The 23,356-nt window shown below is 42.2% G+C and overlaps 1 protein-coding gene across 2 annotated transcripts in view; it reads right to left on the bottom strand.

Annotated features, from left to right (window-relative positions):
- The window catches only part of LOC142470946 (vitamin D-binding protein-like), a 75,083-nt gene extending 52,355 nt beyond the window's left edge, over window positions 1-22,728 (bottom strand). For both annotated transcript variants that reach the window (XM_075577755.1, XM_075577762.1), the window contains exons 1-3: window positions 22,598-22,728; window positions 20,107-20,164; window positions 18,692-18,824 (exon numbers count right to left, since the gene is read on the bottom strand). In XM_075577755.1, the coding sequence (XP_075433870.1) occupies window positions 18,692-18,824; window positions 20,107-20,164; window positions 22,598-22,718 (312 nt within the window). In that variant the 5' untranslated portion in view covers window positions 22,719-22,728. The remainder of the gene's footprint in view (window positions 1-18,691; window positions 18,825-20,106; window positions 20,165-22,597) is intronic.
- Between the last annotated feature and the right edge of the window lie 628 nt (window positions 22,729-23,356).

Below are 23,356 nucleotides of genomic sequence, written 5' to 3'. Positions count from 1 at the left end.
GGCCCTCGAGGACTGGAGTTGTGCAGGCCTGACTGACTGTTCTGTACACGATCCTACTGTAAATGTTTTGACTATCTGTATTTTAATAAAGGAGATGTTGCGTTTTTTAAATGTTATGAATAAAGATTTTTTTTTAATAACACCATACTGTTGTGCTGTACATGTTTTGACTTTCTGTACTTGCATGCTCAGCACTGTACAGTACATCACAAGAGTATTAAAACAATATATGCTGTACATGTATAGAATACACACATGTACTGGAATACATGTAGAATAAATGCATACTTTTTATTTTTCGGGTTTGTTATACAGTATATATAAAAAAGTATTGTATACGGTCTGAAAACAACAGCATACTGTTTCAGGTATTCTATCCTAATCAATAATAACGGCCACTAAACTGTAGACTCCGGTACGTGTTTTTTTTAAATCAGATTCAGCAATGTGCAGGCATTGTAACACAAACCGATATTATCCATCGAAATCCCGCCATTTGCCGTTTTCCGCATGAGATGACAAAGTTTTATTTTCTGAGGAAAAAAAAGTTAAAGTTTTACTGTAATGGTCAGTCCCCTAAAGAAGTTCCCACAGTCAATCCCACCAATAATTTTCTGGGGGGGACGTCTCCTGTTCACATGCGCATGCGCATGCGCCTACTGTTGATGTGATGACACGCATATGCGTTTCAAGAAGTTTCCAATGCGCATGCGCCTAGTGTTCCACCAATTGTTCAGTAGCTACTGTAGAAGCTGCTCAGCCAATTATATTGCTTATAGGAGACTCGCTTGACTGTGCATTGATATTTCAAAAATAGAATAAAATACGGCAACATTACTCACCATAGACTTTGCCAATCAGCTGGCGCCAAGCCACTGCCAGTCCCATATTCTTGATCATACACGTAGTTGCCAGGTGACAGCGGGACTACAACACCTGTAGTCAGCTGATGAGGCTGGAAATCGCTTAGGTACATGCAAGCTTGCTGGAATCTGTACTCAAAATACGGCTCAGGCTGCAGGTATCCGGGTGGGGACAGACAGCAAGGGTTGTCGGTCACCAGGTTTTAACTGACGGTCGGACCGTATTGGAAGCCGGTGCTGGTGCTGGTGCTGGTGCTGGCGCATTGCTTGCCTGCGACTGATGTTTCTTAGTTGGTTTTAACATGACCTTTCACCTTTTGAAGTGTCCATGATCATAGATACGGAAAAAACCCGATGATACACACCAATACCCTCCAATAACATCGGGATCAATACGAAAAAAACATGGATCGATACATAACTTTTTCCTTATTGCACGCTTCCACACACGAGCATCTGGTGAAAATTTGTAAAATTCATAGTTTTCGTTAAAATACTGATAAATTTGAACAACTGTTGCCATCTTATCATCAGTTGCATTAATTGCGGCCCATATTAAATAAGCGTACGTTCTGTCGGGTTTTTGGAACACGGACTGCAGTGGTGCACTCATCTCGGAACTCTCAGGAGAATAGGACACCAGACACTGCGCGTTTAGTTTTAATATGAAAAGCCTAAATTGATACATTGTAACTTCTTCCGTCCCAAGGCCAATTTACAATGGACCACTGTGGTGTTCTTTTAAACACCTGCAAGTCGACACATTACTGAGGCGCATGCGCATTAAAATTCATGAATATCTGCCATCTGGCGGATACGTGAAGAATTACAACCAATTAAATCCGAACCATTATCAATAAACACATCAACCGCGTATCAACCGCAGGTGTGACTGCGGTATGAATGCGGTCAGAATGCGGCATGAACGTGGTGAAGTGCGGTGAAGTGCGTGGCATTCGGAAAAAATCCCGAAAAAATTCGGAGATGATGGAGAATAAAAAGGACTGCAGCTGTATTCACAATTATTTGATAAAATCAGTGCATTGCCGAACGACTTTGCACTGATTTATTGCGCACTAAAACATGTTGGTAAAAGTTTTTTAAAGTGTGACAAGGTGATAGTGTAGAAACAGGCGCTGAAACAATACTAGTGATCACCAATGTTTAAGTGAATAAATAATTATTATACTTATAATAAAGTGCGTAAATATAAGTGACAAATAATAGTGCAATAAAACACGTGTAGATAAAAAGTTGTAACCCCTGCTCAAACCCTCCGGAAGGGACTGACTTCAATGGTCCCAGATGATCGATATATGTTCTCACAACCAAGGGGGAGGATGAAGGAAAAAACAACAGAAAAAACACAAACTAAGTGCAGACTGTGTAATACAGTGTGACAATGTGTGAAGAAACTTGGCTGTCGTGTGCAGCCTACTCACAGGATAGCAGTAAGGTATGGGCAAATACAGGATCTGTGGAATCTGTAGTGTCTTCTAGGTGTAGACAGGATACCACTCACATTCATAAATCAGGTAGATGGGAACATGGAAGAATAGAAAAAAATCTCCATGGTGCAGATCAATGATAAAAGGGTAACTTTATAATGTAGCTAAAAAATGCGTACTTACAATGTAAAAATCAAACATAAGCATTTGGCACTATGACAAGTGACTCAGGAGTGATAGGATTATGGCCGCCGCTCACCGCTCACCGCACCGCCGTTGCTTCTTTGCTATACGCCGTGGTACTGTCGAGTTCACCTCCAGTGCGTTCCCCGATGCGATACTTCCCTTCCGGTTCGCGCACTGAGCTCCGTCACGTCACTTCTGGTGCTGCTCTTATCATTGATCTGCACCATGGAGATTTTTTTCTATTCTTCCATGTTCCCATCTACCTGATTTATGAATGTGAGTGGTATCAATGATAAGAGCAGCACCGGAAGTGACGTGACGGAGCTCAGTGCGCGAACCGGAAGTGACGTATCGCATCGTGGAATGCACTGGAGGTGATCCCGACAGTACCACGGCGTATAGCGAAGAAGCAACGGCGGTGTGGTGAGCGGTGGCCATAATCCTATCATAATCATATCATAATCCTATCACTCCTGAGTCACTTGTCATAGTGCCAAATGCTTATGTTTGATTTTTACATTGTAAGTGCGCATTTTTTAGCTACATTATAAAGTTACCCTTTTATCATTGATCTGCACCATGGAGATTTTTTTCTATTCTTCCATGTTCCCATCTACCTGATTTATGAATGTGAGTGGTATCCTGTCTACACCTAGAAGACACTACAGATTCCACAGATCCTGTATTTGCCCATACTTTACTGCTATCCTGTGAGTAGGCTGTACACGAGAGCCAAGTTTATTCACACATTGTCACACTGTATTACACAGTCTGCACTTAGTTTGTGTTTTTTTTGTTGTTTTTTCCTTCATGCTCCCCCTGGGTTGTGAGAACAAAAGTTTTTTAAAGTTCAATAAAAAAATGCACCATCAAAATAATTATTTTTTTTGTAAGTGGTATCACACTATGGGGGCACTAAGCTCCGATAAGTCACTTTTAGACCGCAAAGTGCTCTTCAAACGTGATTTTTTTGCTCAACCCTATGCACTAAGAAACGCAAACAGGCACTTTGCGATCTAAAAATGACTTTTTTCAGGAATTTTTTCTAAGTTCAACTTTGCTTGATCGCAAACCTGTTTGCGTTAAATTCTGCCCTTAAGCGGGATGTACTAAGCAATGCAATCTTATCAAACGCGAAAGTTGCGTTGATCAGAACACGTCAGATCAGAGTAGACGCAAAGAAATCTGGACTTAGAAAAAATTCTTGCATTTTATTTTTGCATGCGCAAAACCCATACTGCAGGCCGGCGGGTGTCCCCGGCTGACCCGGCGGGTGTCCCCAGCTGACCCTGTGGGGGTCCCCAAGGGAGCCCGGGGGTCACGCGGGTGTCCCCGGCTGACCCCACGGGTGTCCCCGCAGGAGTGCGGGAATCCCTGCGGGAGTCCGGGGGTCCCCGCGGCCGTCCCGGGGTCCCCGCGGGCCTGCGATACCAATGTTGCACATCCAAAAATAATAAACAATAATTATAACTAAATACACCCCCCTAACACATACTATACAGTAATGGCCAAAATTACTATTATCCAAATATGGATAATAATGCATTTGGCCATTTTAAATACATATAACATTTAATAAATACAGTCAAAACATATTACACTTACCTTTTACAGTCACCCACGATGAAGGCCGTCTTCATCCTCATCTTCATTTTGCCCATGCCCCTACGGTGCTGCAAAACATGCACAACAATTACAATAGCCAATGTAATGTCCCCTAACCCCTTAATCACCATCGCGGTTATTAACCGCTACAGTCATTAAGGGGTTAACCCACCTTCACCCACCACTCGGGAGGCCTACATACCCTCCACACTACCCCACCCCGTGAGGCCTAACCACCCTCACCCACTACCCACAAGGGAGGCCTACCCACATACCCCTGGGGCCAATACTCCCTCCCCCCACCCCCAGTACCCACAATAAAAAGAATACACTGCCCCACAATAAACATCATTCTATTTATTAAATACATAACCCACCCCCTGTGCCCCCCCATGAATACATGATTTATTCTTTTACATACAGGTTCATACCCCAGCCCTACGCGAGTCCCTGGCGGGCCTGGCGGGACAGACCTACAGGGTACCAGCAACTTGTTTCATACAGGTTCTGGAGGCCTGTTGGTGGGTCCCGCCAAGCGCCATGGCCCCCATGTGGCCTCCTTGGTTAACCGTGGGCCACAATTGGGTCCCCACGGTAGGCCCGCGGATGTCTGGGAGCCCCGGGTCAGACCCACAGGTGTCTGCGGAGCCTCGGGTGGTTCTCACGGGGGTCTGGAGACTCATGAGTGCTCACTATGTGTCTGCGGTGCCCCCACTGATGTGAGGCCACCAGTTCTTCCCCGCAGGTGTCACCCATGGAACCACCAGCCTGATACCCGTGAGGTACTCGAGGATACTGCAGGTGGTCTCCAGAGGTCTCACGCAGAACCAAGGAACCAACCCTGAATGTAAAATAAATAAACCGGACCTATACATACATTTCCCCCCCCCCCCCCCCCCCAACACCTACAGTACACTAATGTGTCAAATAACTATTATCCAGATATGGATAATAGATTATTTGCCCATTATTAAACACATAAAACATGCATAAATCAAAACATGAATTTTTAATCTTAAAATCACCACATTGCATTTTAAAATAAATCCAGCAGCCATTGTAAATATAAAAAAAACAAACTGCAGCTACACAAATGTCTATGAAATGTCACACAATTGCATAGAGTGTGTACATGATGCAATTAATCTGTGCATCATGTAACACTATGCAAAATATATGTAACAATAAAATACACTATGAACAATGTCCCCTAACCAGCAATGCCATCATGAAAATCAATTATAAACTAAGAAACATCAATACAAATAGCATCAATCAATTAATCCATTTCCTCAAACAATTACAATACAATACAAATCAATTATACAATTCCCAATTCAATTCCTAAAGCCAAACCATTGCCAAAACAATTCTAATTTAAAGTAACCACCATCATTCTAATCTAAGTACCATAAAGAAGCCATTACCTAAATACAAATTACATTATTCACAACAATTACAAAATAAAGCTGATAAATACATTAGCCATACATGAAAAGAACATAAACATTAGCAAACCAATCAATTATTATCCCTGTATGTCTATCCATATAGAGAGATATACATAAAATACAGGGGCAAAAATACAGCATAAAAAACAATGCATTTGCATACAAAAGTCACATAGAATACACCCAGTCAGTGTCCGTCAATGTATTATATACATAGATACATTAACGGACATTAAATGGGACTGAAAAAATAAAAGATGTAAATGAAAAATCATAAAAACCTGTAAAAGTAAAAATAATACACTTTTCTTTTGTTTACTCACCATTAGATGCCCACTCACCGAAATCCAGGCGACCCGGAAGCACAGGAACCAATCCACAGGTAAGCCATAAAATAAAAAACCATAACAAATCCACGTCTGTGTCTTTTTCTTCTATTTGTATTCCTTCCCGTCTGTCTTGGGGTCTTCTTTTCAGCTTTGGGGTCTTCTCCGGCTTCTTCCGTCTTCTTCTGTCTTCTTACACCATGCCCTTCTTCTCTTCTTAGGAGGGGAGATGTTCCCTCGGCGACTAGCTTCAAAATGAGGCGACATAGGCTTTTATAGGCCTTTGACGTCACATTTTGGTCAAATGTTTCCCACGGTCCTGATTGAGCCGTGAAAAACGTGTGATTTGGCCGATCCAAAAAAAAATGACGACGTCATTTAAAGGCAATGAAAGCACAGCCAATCAGAATGGCTTTGCTTCCATTGCCTTTAAGATAACATCATTAAAAGAAACTTGGCCGGTCTCACATGGTACGGTAGCCAATCAGAGAGTGGGAAATACATCCCAACTCTGATTGGCTCTAGTACCATGTGACAGGCTTTCAAAGACGTCACATCCGTTCTTCCCCAAGCCTCTGTCACATGGTCTACTAGAGCCAATCAGAGATGGGATGTATTTCCCATGCTCTAATTGGCTACCGTACCATGTGAGACCAGCCATGTTTCTTTTAATGACGTCATCTTAAAGGCAATTGAAGCAAAGCCATTCTGATTGGCTGTGCTTTCATTACCTTTAAATGACGTCATCATTTATTTTTATTTTTTTTTCTCGGCCAAATCCGGACCATGGGAAACATTTGACAAAAATGTGACGTCATAGGCCTATAAAAGCCTATGTCTCCTCATTTTGAAGCTTGTCGCCGAGGAGGGAACATCTCCCCTCCTAAGAAGAGAAGAAGGGCGTGGCGTAAGAAGACGGAAGAAGACGGAAGAAGACCCCAGAAGACCCCAAAAGACCCCAAAGAAGAAAGAAGACACAGCCGTGGATTTGTTATGGTTTTTTATTTTATGGCTTACCTGTGGATTGGTTCCTGTGCTTCCGGGCCACTTGGATTTTAGTGAGTGGACATCTAATGGTGAGTAAACAAAAGAAAAGTTTATTATTTTTACTTTTACAGGTTTTTATAATTTTTGATTCATGTCTTTTATTTTTTCACTCCCATTTAATGCTCGTTAATGTATCTATGTATATAATACATTCACGGACACTGAATGGGTGGATTGTATGTGAATTTTGTATGTAAATGCATTGTATTTTATGCTGTATTATTGCCCCTGTATGTTATGTTTATCTATCTGTATGGATAGACATACAGGGATAATAATTGATTGTTTGGCTCATGTTTATGTTCTTTTCATGTATGCTAATGTATTTATCAGCTTTATTTTGTCATTGTTGTGAATAATGTATTTTGTATTTAGGTAATGGCTTCTTTATGGTACTTAGATTAGAATGATGGTGGTTACTTTAAATTAGAATTGTTTTGGCAATGGTTTGGCTTTAGGAATTGAATAGGGAATTGTATGATTGATTTGTATTGTATTGTAATTGTTTGAGGAAATGGATTAATTGATTGATGCTAATTGTATTGATGTTGGTTAGTTTCTAATTGATTTTCATGATGGCATTGGTGGTTAGCGGACATTGTTCATAGTGTATTTTATTGTTACATATATTTTGCAGTGTTAGATGATGCACAGATTAATTGCATCATGTACACACTCTATGCAATTATGTGACATTTCATATACATTTGTGGAGCAGCCGATTTGTTGGCTTATATTTACAATAGATGCTGGATTTATTTTAACATGCAATGTGGTGATTTTAAGATTAAAAATTCATGTTTTGATTTATGCATGTTTTATGTGTTTCATAATGGCCAAATAATATACTATCCATATCTGGATAATAGTTATTTTGCACATTATTGTACTGTATGTGTTGGGGGGGGGGGTGTATTGGCCCCAAGGGTATGTGGGTAGGCCTCCCTTGTGGGTAGTGGGTGAGGGTGGTTGGTCCTCACGGGGTGGGGAGTTAGTGTGGGAGGGTATGCAGGCCTCCCGAGTGGTGGGTGAGGGTGGGTTAACCCCTTAATGACTGTAGCAGTTAATAACCGCTATGGTGATTAAGGGGTTAGGGGACATTACATTGGCAATTGTGATTGTTGTGCATGTTGTGCATGTTTTGCAGTACTGGAGAGGCATGGGCAGAATGAAGATGTGCAGAGGGTCTCCTGAGCTGAACCGCATTGGTTTCAGGTCAGAGGACCCCCTACTTCAGGATATACAGGCCCCTTTATGGGTTGCCGGTATCCCCTGCAGAATGTAAATAACCCGGTCACGTGACGCGGGAGCTTTAAACTGCAGGGGATACCGGCACCCCATAACAGGGCCTATATCTCCTGAAGTAGGGGGTCCTCGGACCTGAAACCAATGCGGTTCAGCTCAGGAGACCCCCTGCTCATGTACACTATTATTAAAATGTTTTTATTTAGTGTATGATCGCCTGTAACAGTATTGCATGGAGATGGCAAATCTCCATGCAAATGTTACATGCGGCTTTTTTTTCTATCAGCTAGCGAACGGAAAGGTTTACTGTAACTATTACCATGTTATGGAAAACCTTTTAATTTTTTTATATTTGGGTCTATAGTCCCGATTCTATTTGTTGTGATTCTGTCTTCCCTGTGCTGGAGAATAATACAGCTCTATTTAAATTGATGAGACAAAATTCTTCTGCAGCGTAGGAGAGAGCCGGGCTCTTTAAATGCTGTCTAGGACATTTGGTCGAGGCAGTTTTGCCCCAACTAAGTCGCCACCGGCATTTAACTCGGAGCACCAGCAGCAAGGTATGTTGATGAGGGCTCTCGGACACGAAGGACATTGACGGAGCAGTGGCATGAGACAGGGAGCACAAGACCTGTTGCACCCGGCAGCTCCGTCAATGCCCTGCATGACCAACTGCGTCGTCAATGTCCCTTGCTGCTGCCGTGGCCGCCGCTTCAAGTTCCGTGCCCACCGCTGCGATGCGCAATCCTTAAATGTCCACCGACATTGACGAGGCTTCGCAGGACTCAAACATTTAAAGATGGCGCTGGGGTTGGAGCACACGTGGCAAAAAGAATGTTGCATTTAGCTTTTTACCGCCTCCTCTTTCTCCGTCCCGACGTCACATGGCGATGTATTTACATGACAATGGGACATCATGTGGCATTGTGTTGTCATGGTAACGCATCACCAATTATGTCGCGACACTGCAGGAGGAGGGGCAACACGTTTTTTGCCCATCCAGGGCGCGATACTGTCTTGGTCCGTCCCTGTGTATATGGTATGAATTCTCATGCCTGGTAATGTACATGCAAAATACTGAAATATAATAATTCTCAAGTCTTTAAATGTCTCCAAAATGATATTACAATGAGCTTATTTCAAAGGGGCCTATTCACTAAACTTTGCTAAGTTCAGTGCACTGCTGAGCCGGTTGGCATTTTCTTACTGCACTATAAGAAATGTTCTATCCCCAAAATTAAAAGACAACAACACTGATACCCAACCCCTCTACTCCCAACCCCCGATTCCCCCCAACACATACAGTACAATAATGTGCAAAATTCCTATTATCCATATCTGGATAATAGCTCATTTGCTCATTAAAAATAAAACATTAGCCAGCCAGCATAAAGTTAATTAAAGTTAAACTTACCTGTGCTAGGATGAAGGCCATCCTCATTTGCATCACCATCCTCCACGTCCTCTGGGTAGCAACATTACAATAAAAAAAAAACTAACTACTGGCCACTAACCCCTTAATCACCTTAGCAGTTAGTAACCATTACAGTAATTAAGGAATTAACCCTTTAAAAAATAACAAAAAATACAATACATAACAATTAAATAAAAACAAACATTTGCCAAATAATGCATTCATTGTCACTGTGCTTATCTATACCCAGAAAGAGGCGTAGATAAGCACATTGGCAGTCAATGGGCAACCTAAAAAACGTATGGTAATACAATCAATGTGTTTCTTACCTTTGCTGGATTCACCCACGTCCTACTCCAGCACCAACTGTTCACCCTCTATGCAATGCTCAACAGCCTGATGCGCAGAAGTCCATGGTCCTCTGTTGATTGAAGAGGACTCTCCGGTGAGTTCTTTCCTTTTCTTTTTTCTATTTTCTTTTCTTCTGTCTTCTCTTCTCTAATCCAACGGGGCCCAGAGATGTTGCCCCTGAGGCTTCTTGAGCTCAAGTGAGATGGGACAGGCCTTATACTGTATAAGGCCTGTAACGTCACATTTGAGTGTCAAATGGTACACCCCCAATCTGATTGGTTGGTGTACCATGTGACAGCTTCCACTTTTTAAAGATATGACATCATCAAAAAGGGAGGGAAGCCAGCCAATTAGGTAATATATGCTTCCCTCCCTTTAATATGACATCACCAGCAAAAAAAATAATAGAAGCCAGTACATGGAATAGCCACCAATCGTATTGGCGGATATAACATGTGATGCCTTTTTTGGAGTGATGTGACATCATCAAATGGGAGGGAGGCATGCTACATTATTGGCTATCTTCCCTCCATTTTTGATGATGTAAAAAGGAAAGGCATCACGTGGTATATGTAGCAATCCGATTTATGGGTATACCATTTGATGGCTTCCATTTTTTTTTTTTACATCTTAAAGGGAGGGAAGCATATACTACCCAATTGGCTGGCTTCCCTCCCTTTTTGATAACATCACAACCGTTGTCCAAAACTGGCACATGGTTCACCAACCAATTGGATTGGGGGTGTACCATTTGATACTCAAATGTGACATCACAGGCCTTATACAAGGACTGTTCCATCTCATTTGAGTCCAAGAAGCCATCTGGGCAAAATTTCCTGGCACCCATGGATTATAAAGAATAAGAAAAGAAGGATAAAACTTACCAGAGACGTTTCTTCAATCAACAGAAGACCATGGACTTCTGCGCATTATGCTGTTGAGCATTGCGTCGAGGGTGACCAGTGGTGCCGGAGTAGGACGTGGGTATATGCAGCAAGGGTAAGAAACACATGGATTGTATTTTTTTTAATTGCGTATTTTTTTGGGCTGCCCATTGACTGCCAAAGTTAATGCTCCTAATCTATGCTCCTTTCTGGGTATAGATAAGCGCAGTGACAAGCAATGCATTTTTTGACAAATGTATATTTTAATTTAATTGTAATATCTTGTCTTTTGTGTTATTGTTTTATTTAGGTTGTCCATTCATTGTCATTGTGGCAATCAATGCCCATATTCAGGGCATGGTTTACCACTGTGGCAATCAATGGGTAGAGGGGGTGCGTTAGTTGCCCCAGGTAAGGTGGTTAGGTCACCCGAGTGGGTAGCGGGGGGGTGGGGGGGTTAACCCCTAATTACCATAGCGGTTACTAACCGCTAAGGTGATTAAGGGGTTAGTACCAGTAGTTAGATTTTTATTGTATTGTTGCTGCCCATGGAAGAAACAGAGGATGCAGAGGAAGACGAGGACAGCCTTCATCCTGGCAGGGGTAAACCTAACTTTAATTTAATTATGCTGGCTGAGAATTTTTTTTATTGGGCAAATATGCTATTATACATATCTGTATAATAGGAATTTTGCCCATTAGAGTGTGTATTGGGTAGGATAAGGGAGTTGGTTGTATTTATTTTTATTGGATTGCACTGTTATGTTTTTTGAATGGGGAAAAGCGCAATTAGCATCTTTGGCTAATAACACTTTTACCCTTGCTGGTGTTCTTTTGCTGGTATAGGGATTGTGTAAAGGTCATAGTTGCCCCAGGGTGGATGTTTAGGCCTTGCAGGAGGGTAGCGTGAGGGGTTAACCCCTTCATTACCTTAGCAGTTATAGCTGCAAAGGTAATGAAGGTATTAACTTCTACTGCCACCCTCCCGCAAGGCCTAAACACCCACCATTGGGCAACAACAAGCTTCACCCACCTCCTGTACCAACAACAAAGCAGTGCCAGCTATTTAACCCCCTCATTACCTTAGAAGTTAGCCTCTAAGGTAATAAAACTGTCTGTAATTTAATTTTTATTACATAGGATTGAATTCAGAGGATTCCAGAGCTGAGATAAATATACGGGTGAGCTCCAGAGGCCCCAGGAAACCCCCGGAGGATGCAATCCTATGAAGTAAAAATAAAAGAAACTCCTTGATATGGAAATCGCGGTTCTGATCTCCCCACCCTTTGGATTCCGAGAAAAGAATGCAAGTTTTTATAGAACGATCTGCATATCAGAGTTTAATGAATAGTGGTTTGTAACAGAGGACTTATCTCTGTTCAGAAATGTGCCTCTAATCCAGCAGTGTGGTGGTTAACTGATGGTAGACAATTAACCAACACCACCTGGCTGATTACAGGTGTCAAAAAAGCCTGCCTCAGAGACAGGAAGGGAGATTTTCCTCAGTACACAAGGGTGCTGACAAGAAGAAAGAGGTATTGAACAGAAAGGCTCTGCTGAGATTAAGTCACCCAAAGACCTATATTCCTGGACACAGGGGATCCAGGAACCTACCAGAGACTGACATGAAGGACCACCTGCTTTAAGGTATCACTTGAGACTTTGGGGAATAGGGTGGTAATGGGATTATCCCTCCAGCCCTGGAGAAAGGGACTGGGGAAGTAAATGAGCCCTTAAACAGGGATAGGCGTTTGTTGTTTTCATATGTTTTGCTATGTTAAAAGGGACAGGCGCAATAAAGCCTTATTTTAATTTCACCTTAAAAACGGTCTCCATTGCATACCTCTGCACACATCTCTTACATAAGTGGGATGAGAGGTGGCACTTGAAGTTCAAAGGGGCCCCGGAGAATGCCTGTGAAAATTGTTGTGCTTTTGCTTGCATAGTTCCTGCAAACAAAACCAAAGAAACACATCCAGGCAGCAAAACTGCACTGCCTGTGAAAAATGTTGTGCTTATTTTCCTGCATATAGTTCCTGCAAACAGCCTGAGCTACAAAGCAAAGAATCACATGCAGCAGAGACCAGAATTAAAGGGATACACATCCAGGCAGGAAATCTACACTGCACTGAAGAAAGCCACAATACCACAGATGGATACTTTTCCCCAATCCCTAGAGGAGACAGAGAGACTGCTGAAGCAGGTAAACCTTTCTTGCCTATCACAATAATGTGTAATATGGTTGTTGAAAAAGGGGTTTTGACTTCCTGCCGTAGTCAGGGTTCAAGAAGCGAGTTAGCGCTCCAGAGGAGCTAGGCTTTGTTTATTGTTTTCTTTAAAAAAAAATTGCGCTGAAGCAGTGAATACAGACAGTGACCCACGAGTAGTACTGATTCTGGAAGTAAAGGCTGCCACACCGCATAGGACTACTAGCTGTGAATGGAGTATATGCAGAAAAGTGTGAAAATTGATGCAAGACTGTGCTGGAGCAGGGAAACTTTTACAAATGTGACCGACGCAAGGTACTGATTCTGGGAATTTAAAATGGCCAACCAGCAGAAGTAAAATACAAACTCTGCAAAAATGGGGAAGAAAATGTGTTCCTGGTGTAAAGAACCCCACCACACGGAGCAGTGTCCCTTCAGGCCTTATTCAGACGATGAGTGAATGCATGCACAGTAATGATAATATTGTAAAACGTACCCAAGGGAAGAAAAAGTCTACAGAGATGCCTGTGAGAGCTGCGACCTCTACAAGCAAAATAGGCCCACCTGTAGGGCTACCACAATTTGGGGTTCTAGCAAATACAGTGATAACAGTTGCAATAGCGCCTCCTGAGGTCAGGAAGAAAAATACACCTAGTCGCCCCAAAATGGAGGACAAGATGCGGCGTTCCTGTAATGAACCCTACCCCACAGAAGAGTGGCCCTTCCGGTCCGATAAGGATGAAGACATCTCTTACAGGGGACCCGAACTGAATCACACCCACAGAACACCCCAAGAATTTTGGGGGTGTCTGAACTCGGTACGAACCGAAAAGACCGCTCTCTATGATGACGAATGTGATCGGCAGGAGGAAGAGCGGGAACAGCAGATCGCTGAATATTTACGCCACCTAATGCAACTGCAAGGAAAACATGGCGGATACAGTGAAGCTGCTGAAATTTCAAATAAAGATGGAGACCCCAGTGTCCCTAATGAGACAGAGTCATCAAAAACAAAAAGGCGGAAAAAGAAAAAAGGGTCTTCACTTACCGTGGAAGGAATAGACACATCTGCAGATCCCGCGGAGGAAAAGGGGGTCCGAGATGCCCTGCAGCCTAGAGAAAATGGAGAATTCGTCCCGCGGAAGATCGAATATCCAGAGGGCCCAAGGCAGAAGTCGTGTACCCCAAAGAAGTGTCTGTCCGGTGCTAATAGTGAGAAACCCTCAACCAACCATACCAGGGAAGCGGAGCCGGAACCAATGAGTGACGATCCCTTGACCAGCCCTGAAGATGCCATGAAAATTGCCAGGCGTGACTGTGATCTGCTCGGGAACAATTGAAACTCAAGAAAGATGATTACACAGAGCTACTGAAAAATAATGTGGAGCTACAGAAGAATGTGCTCACGATGTACTCTTTGGCCAGGACAGAATTGGACAATCTCAAGACTGAGCTAGATACTGCAAACACTACTATTGCCGCCATGGATGAAAAGCAGAGTCAATCCGATAGAATGATTGCTAATCTGAAGCAGAAGTATGAGGAGGCACTGAAGGAAATTGCAGCATTTCAGCAGGAGTTTCGCAAGTGCCATAAAGAGGTGGAAGTCTCTCAAAATGAGGTTCACACTCTCCGCATAGAACTGAATGCCACACACCAGGAGGTCAACAGTGTCCGGACAGAGGTGGACATATCCCAGAAGGAGGTTCACACTCTCTCCACAGCACTGGATGCCTCACACCAAGAGATCATCAGTTGCCGCACAGAACTGGAAGTCTCTAAAAAGGAACTTTACAGTCTCACCAAGGAACTGGACATCTCTCAAAAAACTATCCTCAGTCTTAATACGCATCTTAAAGACTCTCAGAAGGAGCTTCAGACCCTCAACCTAGAGATGGAAGTCTCACGCCAGGAGTCTCAAAGCCGAAGTGCGTAAATGGAAGGGGGACTACAAGGAGGCCCTATATATTACAGAGACTGCAAAAAGAGACAATTTAAGACTAAATGAAGAAAATTTGAATTTGACAGACCACATCAATGAAAAGAATGAAAAGCTGCACGAGCTTGAAAAAATAAAGAAACTTTGAGGATGAAAAGTTTGAAGCAGAGCACCGACTGCAGAACCAACTGCAAGGTCTGCATACACACCTCCAGAATGCAGAGGAGAAGCAGCGAACACTGCAGGAAGAAAATCTGCAGGCTGCTAAGGAAATACAAGTGCTGCAGGAACTTTTGATTACCCAGTGTGTCCTCGCAAAGCAGCATGATAAACTGAAGGCTACCCTGACCTTCACCAAAGCATCGCTTGAGGCTAAGTTTAGAGACCAGGTGACTCGGTACAAGAGGGAGAGCAAAAAGGTCCAGAAACTGAGACGAGTATCTGCGGCCCAAGCGAAGAAGTTCACAGTGCTCCACAAAATAATGAATGATAGGTGGAAGCAAGCTCAGAGAAAGCACAGGGAAGAAATAAAGACCCTGAAAGGAGAATGGCAGGAAACACTCAAGAAACAAAGTGAGACTCTGCAGACTAGTAACTTACAGATGCCTCCAATATGGGAAAAGGTACTGGCTCTGCCCAAGCATTGGTATCCAACAGTAACTAATGCCCATGAGGACAAGGGTACAGTGAGAGCTGGGGACACCACTCACCTTCAAAACAAGATTACGAAGTTTGAGCCACCTAAGAAAGCACTAGCCAAACCTGCAACCGCCCAACAGGCAACAAACATAGGTAGGAGTGCAGAATCAAAGCAAGGAGAATCCTTAGCTGAGGAAGCTGAAAAGATAGGACATTTTCTGGAAATGGAGCTGGAATCGCAACTCAATCCCAAAGAAGCTGAACTGGTGACTACATTGAATGGGAAAAGTGCAGGAAGACAGCTTCAAGAACTGAGGGCTCAGGTGGCTGTTCTTGGGTTCTCTTGTGATACCATGAAATGGACATTTGGTGCTAAAGTGGAGTACATGGGAAAGATGGCGAGAGAAAGCGATTTGCATAAACGCTCTGCGACTGTCATACAGTCTGCCTACAAAAAGAAGAGCGTCCGACACATGGGTAAGCTCATGACCACGTGGTCAGTAGAAAGACTGGAAAAAGTTCTCCTTGAGCGACTGAGGACTGCTGATCTCAAGCACCTTCTGGAGGAGACACTACTAAACTGGAGGAAGGGCTCCAATCCCAGCGGGACTGAGGGTTCTCCTCCATCCATTCTAATTCAAGTCACTGAGATATCTCAAATGAGAGTGGAAGGATGGGCTTTGGCCATGGCAAGCCCGAGCTTCCCACAAACAGGGGAGGTATGTAACAGGGGACTTATCCCTGTTCAGAAATGTGCCTCTAATCCAGCAGTGTGGTGGTTAACTGCTGGTAGACAATTAACCAACACCACCTGGCTGATTACAGATGTCAAAAAAGCCTGCCTCAGAGACAGGAAGGGAGATTTTCCTCAGTACACAAGGGTGCTGACAAGAGGAAAGAGGTACTGAGCAGAAATTCTCTGCTAAGGTCAAGACCCAAAGAACTATATTCCTGGACACAGGGGACCCAGGAACCTACCAGAGACTGACATGAAAGGCCACCTGCTTTAAGGTATCACTTGAGACTTTGGGGAATAGGGTGGTAATGGGATTATCCCTCCAGCCCTGGAGAAAGGGACTGGGGAAGTAAATGAGCCCTTAAACAGGGATAGGCGTTTGTTGTTTTCATATGTTTTGCTGTGTTAAAAGGGCAATAAAGCCTTATTTTAATTTCACCTTAAAAACGGTCTCCATTGCATACCTCTGCACACATCTCTTACACAGTTGCTGGCAAAAAAATGCGAGTTTGGGCCTTTTTCCATTACCGCACTACTTGTCATAGCCAGAGTGTTATAGCTCATTAAAAAGCCGTTTTAGTGTAATATTGATAGCAGAAAAAAGACCGGGGCGCTCGCTATCGTGAGAAAAAAATTGAATCAACGGATACTACCTTAAGGAGAACCTGGAATGCCCACCATGAGGAGTCACTCATGGGGGAATATGTCCTGCAGCTCACCCAAAGAAGGATCTACCTGGATCCTTGAGATAATGGTGAAAAAACAACAAGAGCGCTGGTATGTAGGCAGAATCTAGACACAATATAATAGTGACACACAAGTGATCAAGGCACAGGTGGGAAAAGGGATGTGGACAAATAAATAATAATAATAATAACTTACACGGCCATGTGTGAGTACACGGAATTCAATGGTATCTTTCTTGTCTTGAAAAAGACCCAGGGGCTGTAAAACCTCCGCAGACTGCGATTCAATTCACAGCGTGGTGAGTAGAAATACAGGATGAGAGGCTCACGTCACTCCCGCAGTGTAAATAGGGAAGAGGCGCACGTCAAAGATGTATACAATTTATTCAGCAGCACAAAAAATAAAAGCACTCACACTTCAGAAAAGCACAGTTCAGCTACGGTACTCTCCACGGGTCTTCCAGGTCACGGTGAAACCCTGCAGACCACGTTCGACCGCAGGACCACTTGTGGAGAACTTCCTGGAGAGACGGTGGCAGATAGTGGACACGTCTTTGCACACACCAGCAGGGAACTACGCGTTTCGCTAATTGCTTCCTCAGGTTCCTGCCGGATGTGTGCATCTCTCCCTCTATAAATACCCTACAAGTTGATTAATTAATTAATTAAGGTCTGAGGGCCATTATAAACCGTAGCAGCCTAGGGTATTGTTACATACATTACCCCATGAATGGTATTATTGATGTAAAAATATCATAACACAACGCAATGTCTCTTATGTGAAGGAGTTTCACATAGAGCTCCACTGCTCTTTGGAAAAAACACTTCCACTCTATAGATAATGGCTAAGCATAAAGCTCAAATGCTCCCTCTGGTGGCCTTTTTCCATTACTGCACTACTTGTTATAGCCAGAATGTTATAGCTTGTTAAAAATCCATTTTAGTGTAATATTGACCTGTTATCAAAGCTTTGTGAATAGCTACACATGCAATATCGCTCTAAAAGGGCACTTATAGTGCATTACTGCGCTTATTGAAGTTTAGTTAATGAGCCCGTAAGTGTTTTCTTATCTGACCACTTTACAGAAATGGCTGTAGAGGGCCATAGGCATTAAAGTGGTAGTTCCTTCTATGACAAAAATAAAATAAGGGCAGTGGCATGTTTAATAGGTTAGATGTAGCTGACTGACATCTTAAAAATGTAGATATATAAGTACTTTTAAATAATTTTTAAAACTTTTAACTCGTCAGTGGTAAACAAAATCTTTGGGTCGTCTTTCCAATCTGATATGTTTTGGTGATCAGACAATTTCTCAGTCCTCATAACTAAAGGGGAATTCTTGTCATTGCTTTGTGCATTGTTTGCATAGTATATGACGTCCTCACTCAAACAGATAAACATAAGTTGTTAATATGCTTGAGTTTAGTGGTCCATGGGAAAAAACATGATCATTTTTAACAATATGCAGCCACTTTTATAATCCTTGAAAGAGAGATGTTTAAAACAATAACTCACCAAAATAGAAATCTCTTGAAATATTTTACAAACTATAATGTAATCAGAATGAGAAAGGGAGAAATACAGTGTACGTGCTACTGCATCTTAATCTGTACAAAATTACAAGTGATGTAAAAATCAAGTAGTTTGTGTCAATCATAATTACCTTATCTTCAAAGCACTCAGCTCCTGCCTCATTCATGCAGCAGTTTGATATAAATGCCATGAGGTTGTTCACCAGTCGCTTCACATCTTCTAAAGAGTTGTTCACTAAAATCTGACTATAGAAAATCAGGGCACTAAAAGAGAACGTTGACATAGTTAATCTCTTAAGTAAGAATCTTTCCATGATTTCTTTATCTGCTCCGATTATTCGCTCAGAAGAAGGGCACACAAAAGTCAGAGAGGCAGTCAATGCACTTGACACCTTTTACTGGCAGTTCTGGCCGCAAGAGAGGCTAACAATGAAGTCAAGGTCACCCAAGGTCACCAAAATGTAACCGGTTACAAACTCTCAAAGTCTTTAGATTAAGCTGTTATATATTTTTTTTTGCATACCAATTTCATTTTCTACACTCCAAACTAGTAATAAAATGCTATCAGTCTCTGGAAACAATAAAGTTTTGCCTTCCTGACTCCATATCATCAGGAGAAGGTGCTCCAGTCCTTCTTTCTACCTATAATTACATTTATAGTAATCCCGAATCCTTATGAAAACTTGAGGTTTACAAAACAAGTACAACTGCACTTCCGTGTCATGACCTACTGATCCAAGCTTTCCATACTGATGATGGTTTGCAACAGATTTAGTGTCATCTTTGTATTCAAGGGTGGTAATGCAGTGCAACACTGAGATGACAGCCTCTTTCATTACCAATATTCTTTCTATTTAATTTCATAACAATTTGACCGAAAAGACCCTACTAAATTGCACTCTATGGTTGTATAGGTATACTGATAATAGTATGAATGTTTAAGCCACTTCGACTCTTTCCAAGGAGTAGGGTCTATTTAAAAAAAAAAAACAATAAAATGTTATTACATCCAAAAAATATATATGGGACATTGGTGAGATAAGTATTAAAATAACTTAAAAGTCCCCATAGTGGAGTAGTAGGAATTTCCTGTTGTACAGAAAATGTTGGGCAAATTTAATGTATTTTAACCTTATTGGTTATTAACCCAAAACACTACTGCGACATCCAGATAAGACTAATGCATCCAAATTTGTTTCCAAATTTGACCTGAGAAACACCTCTATAGTACAGTATATTAATAAACTGTTTGTGACCCTAGGCCAATCTTAGGACATGCAATCGGAGTCCCTGGTGGGGTACTCAATGTACCTCAGTTGTTAGTGTGTATATAGATATTCTCATATCAAAGGGTTAAGCAGTACTCGTAATCTCAGTATGTTGATACTGCTCTCCTTTTCCAAGAGACCAGAGAAGGTTGTTATTTATGGCTGCCCATACTATATTTCTCATATTTACAATTAGCTCAGTAAAAAGACTGCATGTAAATCTTACAGCCTCACCCAGCAGAAATGGTTGTAAACTACAAATGCAATGATAAACTTACTTGTTATGAAAAACTGCTCCCATGTTGTATGTCAGCTCACATCCTGTATTTTTCTTTGCTTTATTTGTAAAAAAAAAAAAAAACACAAATCATCTCAACAATTACTCAATTATAAATTATTTATTCACGGTTACAAAACGTGGTTCTTTTTTAAAGTGATAACATAAACGTAATGAAGTCCATAAACCCATGTACAGTCAAAAGAACAGATTGGCAAATGGTTTTGCATCATATTAGCAAAATTGTTTGCCTAAGTTATTAATGCCAATTAGATTAAAAAAACGGCCACAAGGTTTTCCCAGTGGGTGCTCATTTGCATGTCCCTAACAAGAATCCTTGTCTGCCGCTTAAAAATGTAGACTATCATGAAAGCAAGCTTCATGTTATGCCCTTCAAAGAAAATTACATACTTCATTTTCTTATTTATATATATATATATATATATATATATATATATATATATATGCAGGGGTGTTCCTCAAAGCAGTGGTGCAGCCGCAGCAGCACAATAGGAACGAGACAGCACTCAGAGGTAATTTTCAAAAACTCTTCTTTTAATTCCTGGAATGTTTTAACCCTATCTGCTTTCATCACATCCCAGATTCTCCTCAGACCTTTTTCTCACCATATTTTAAATGCTCTTGATTCGAGAGCTGGAGCAAACCCCGGGTTAGACAGTGTTGGAGTCAGGGGTGAGCGAATGGATGAAGCAGTGTAGGTCTTACATAGTTTGTCCCATAATTTTAAAGAGTGTGAAATGCCTCCGTTGCTGTTTACGCTGTGCATAGAAGCGCTGGCATCCAAAATAAGAGGGAATTGCGATATAAAGGGAGTAACGATAGGAGATAGGGAATACAAGGTGTCTCTATTCGCAGACGAAGTCTTACTATCACTCACAAGCCCCAAAACATCACTACATAAACTATTTGACACAGTAGAAATTGGAGGCTCTAAGTTTAAATATTTCGACAGAGGATGAGCGACACATGAAAAAACAATTTCCCGTTAGATGGAGCCCAGACATGATTAAATATTTAGGAGTATATATAACAAAAACATATGACAAACTTTACGAGACAAATTTCACAGCACTTATCAAAGAGCTGAAAAAAGATTTAAGGTCCTGGGATAAATACCAAATATCATTGTCAGGCAGAATAAACTCGGTGAAAATGAATGCATTACCCAGAATGCTATATTTATTCCAAGTGCTACCTGTCTCAGTCCCACAAAAAGATATTAAAGATCTAGAAAAAGAGATAACAAAGTTTATATGGCATGGCAGAAAGCCAAAAATAAAGAGAAGGTTAATGAGTACACCAACAATATTAGGAGGTATGTCCCAACCAGACCTAATCAAATATTACGAGGCAGCCAGGTTAGCCCCCCTGATATACTGGTCAATGGAGGAGGGAGAAAGACCTTGGGTGGATATAGAAAGAGCAGAGACTTAGGATATGGCAACGCTACTTTGGTTAAAAAAAGGAGACCAGACCCGAATCTATTATGACATTTTTTTTAATGAAACCTGTGTTGTTGAAGAAAACTTCAAATTAGGAAATAAAATAACTGTATGCATTTTTAAGGCCAGTGTTCCATTTTCACAAATTTTTCACTATACTATATGTTATGGTTTTCATGTTACTTGCTTGCCGGCGGCGCGTGCAATTCACTGCACCGCGATCTGCGGTCTGGAGTGAATTTTTTCCGGAGCGGGGGGCGTGGCCAAAACGGGTGGGGGGGCGCAGCCATGACATGAGGGGGCGGGACCGCCCCACAGCGCAGCACTGCAGCCGGCCCTCGGCACCCTCCGCCCCTCAGCACCCTCAGCCCCTGCAGCCCCTCGGCCCCATGACTCCCTCGGCCCCCTCCGCCTCTCTGCCCCCTCACACACACAGGCTCACAGGCACTCACACACACACAGGCACTCACACACACACAGGCACTCACACACACAGGCACTCAAACACACACACATGCACTCACAACACACAAATACACATGGGGGGGGTGAATCGGAGGGGGATCAGAGCAGGAGGGGAATCCTTAGGGGATTGGAGCAGAGGGTGCAAATCGGAGCGGGGGGGTTGATCGGAGCAGGGGGGTTGATCGGAGCAGGGGGGTTGATCAGAGCAGTGGGGAGAATCGGAAGGGGGGAATCGGATTGGCTGCCTTGCGTGTCACGTGACGCGGCACTCGCCGAAACCACAAGCTCCTTGTAGCTCTGGCTGGCTGACGCGTCACAGCACGCAGTCAGCCATGCCGGAAGGAGCCAGCGGGGACATCCAGACTGGAGGCAGGCAGCTGGTGGACCGCGGCCGTGCGCGCGCGTTGCCGGCTGCAGCGGGACCAAAGCCTAACTTGTCACAGATATAATGTGCACATGTTAGCATGTTACATGCTATTAAGATACCATATATTGTGTAGTTATATGTAAATACCATAGTATGATTACCTGTCCCACTTAGAATAAGAATGTATGCCCACTTACCAACGCTTCTGGGAAATCCTGACTTCTCACTGAAGCTTTTAGGTTGCCCAGTATGTACGAGCAAAATGATGAGAAAAATAGCATAGCACAACTTCTGCATCTTCAGCATGCACTGCTCCATGGAAGGAAAAGACTTCAATGTCACGACTCACTGACATGGAATCCTTATTATAGTGTTTCCTTATTTCCTGTAATTTATTAATCAATTTCGTTCTAATTTTGACTTTCTGTGCTCATGGAAGAGCTTTCTAAGCATTGCACATTCAAGGTAATTTAGTTTAAATCAATAATGTCTTACCCTTTTCAATGATGTTCAGAGGTTTGCATGATAGAGAACAAGATTGTTTAGCTATGTAGCACTGAAGTAAATATAGCTTTGTGTATTATATTGGTATTTAGTAAATCTCCTAAAACACAAATAATTTTCTGTTAATACTGTACACAGTAAGATAAAAAGAGATTTAAAAAAAATGTTGATAACAGACTACATTATGCAGCCAGAGTACACTGTGCAGCGGATTCAAATCAAACTGACCCATCTCTTCACAGAGCATCATGACCTAGTATAAAACTGTCATTTAGGTCAAATTTCTGCATTCAATAGTATGCCTCTACTGTGTGATTGTAATAGGGCACAGAACGTCCTGAAACACTTTTTTTTTAAAAAGTCTGCCCAGTAGTATTAGAAAACAAAAATTTAAGTTGAACCAAAGTTTACAATGTCAGCTCAATAATGGGAAATCTCAGTTGGGTTTCTAT

The sequence above is a fragment of the Ascaphus truei genome, chromosome 1, assembly GCF_040206685.1.
Source record: "Ascaphus truei isolate aAscTru1 chromosome 1, aAscTru1.hap1, whole genome shotgun sequence".
NCBI classification, from domain to species: domain Eukaryota; kingdom Metazoa; phylum Chordata; class Amphibia; order Anura; family Ascaphidae; genus Ascaphus; species Ascaphus truei.
Note: the sequence above shows the minus strand (reverse complement) of the source record. Positions and strands in the feature narration are given on the sequence as shown.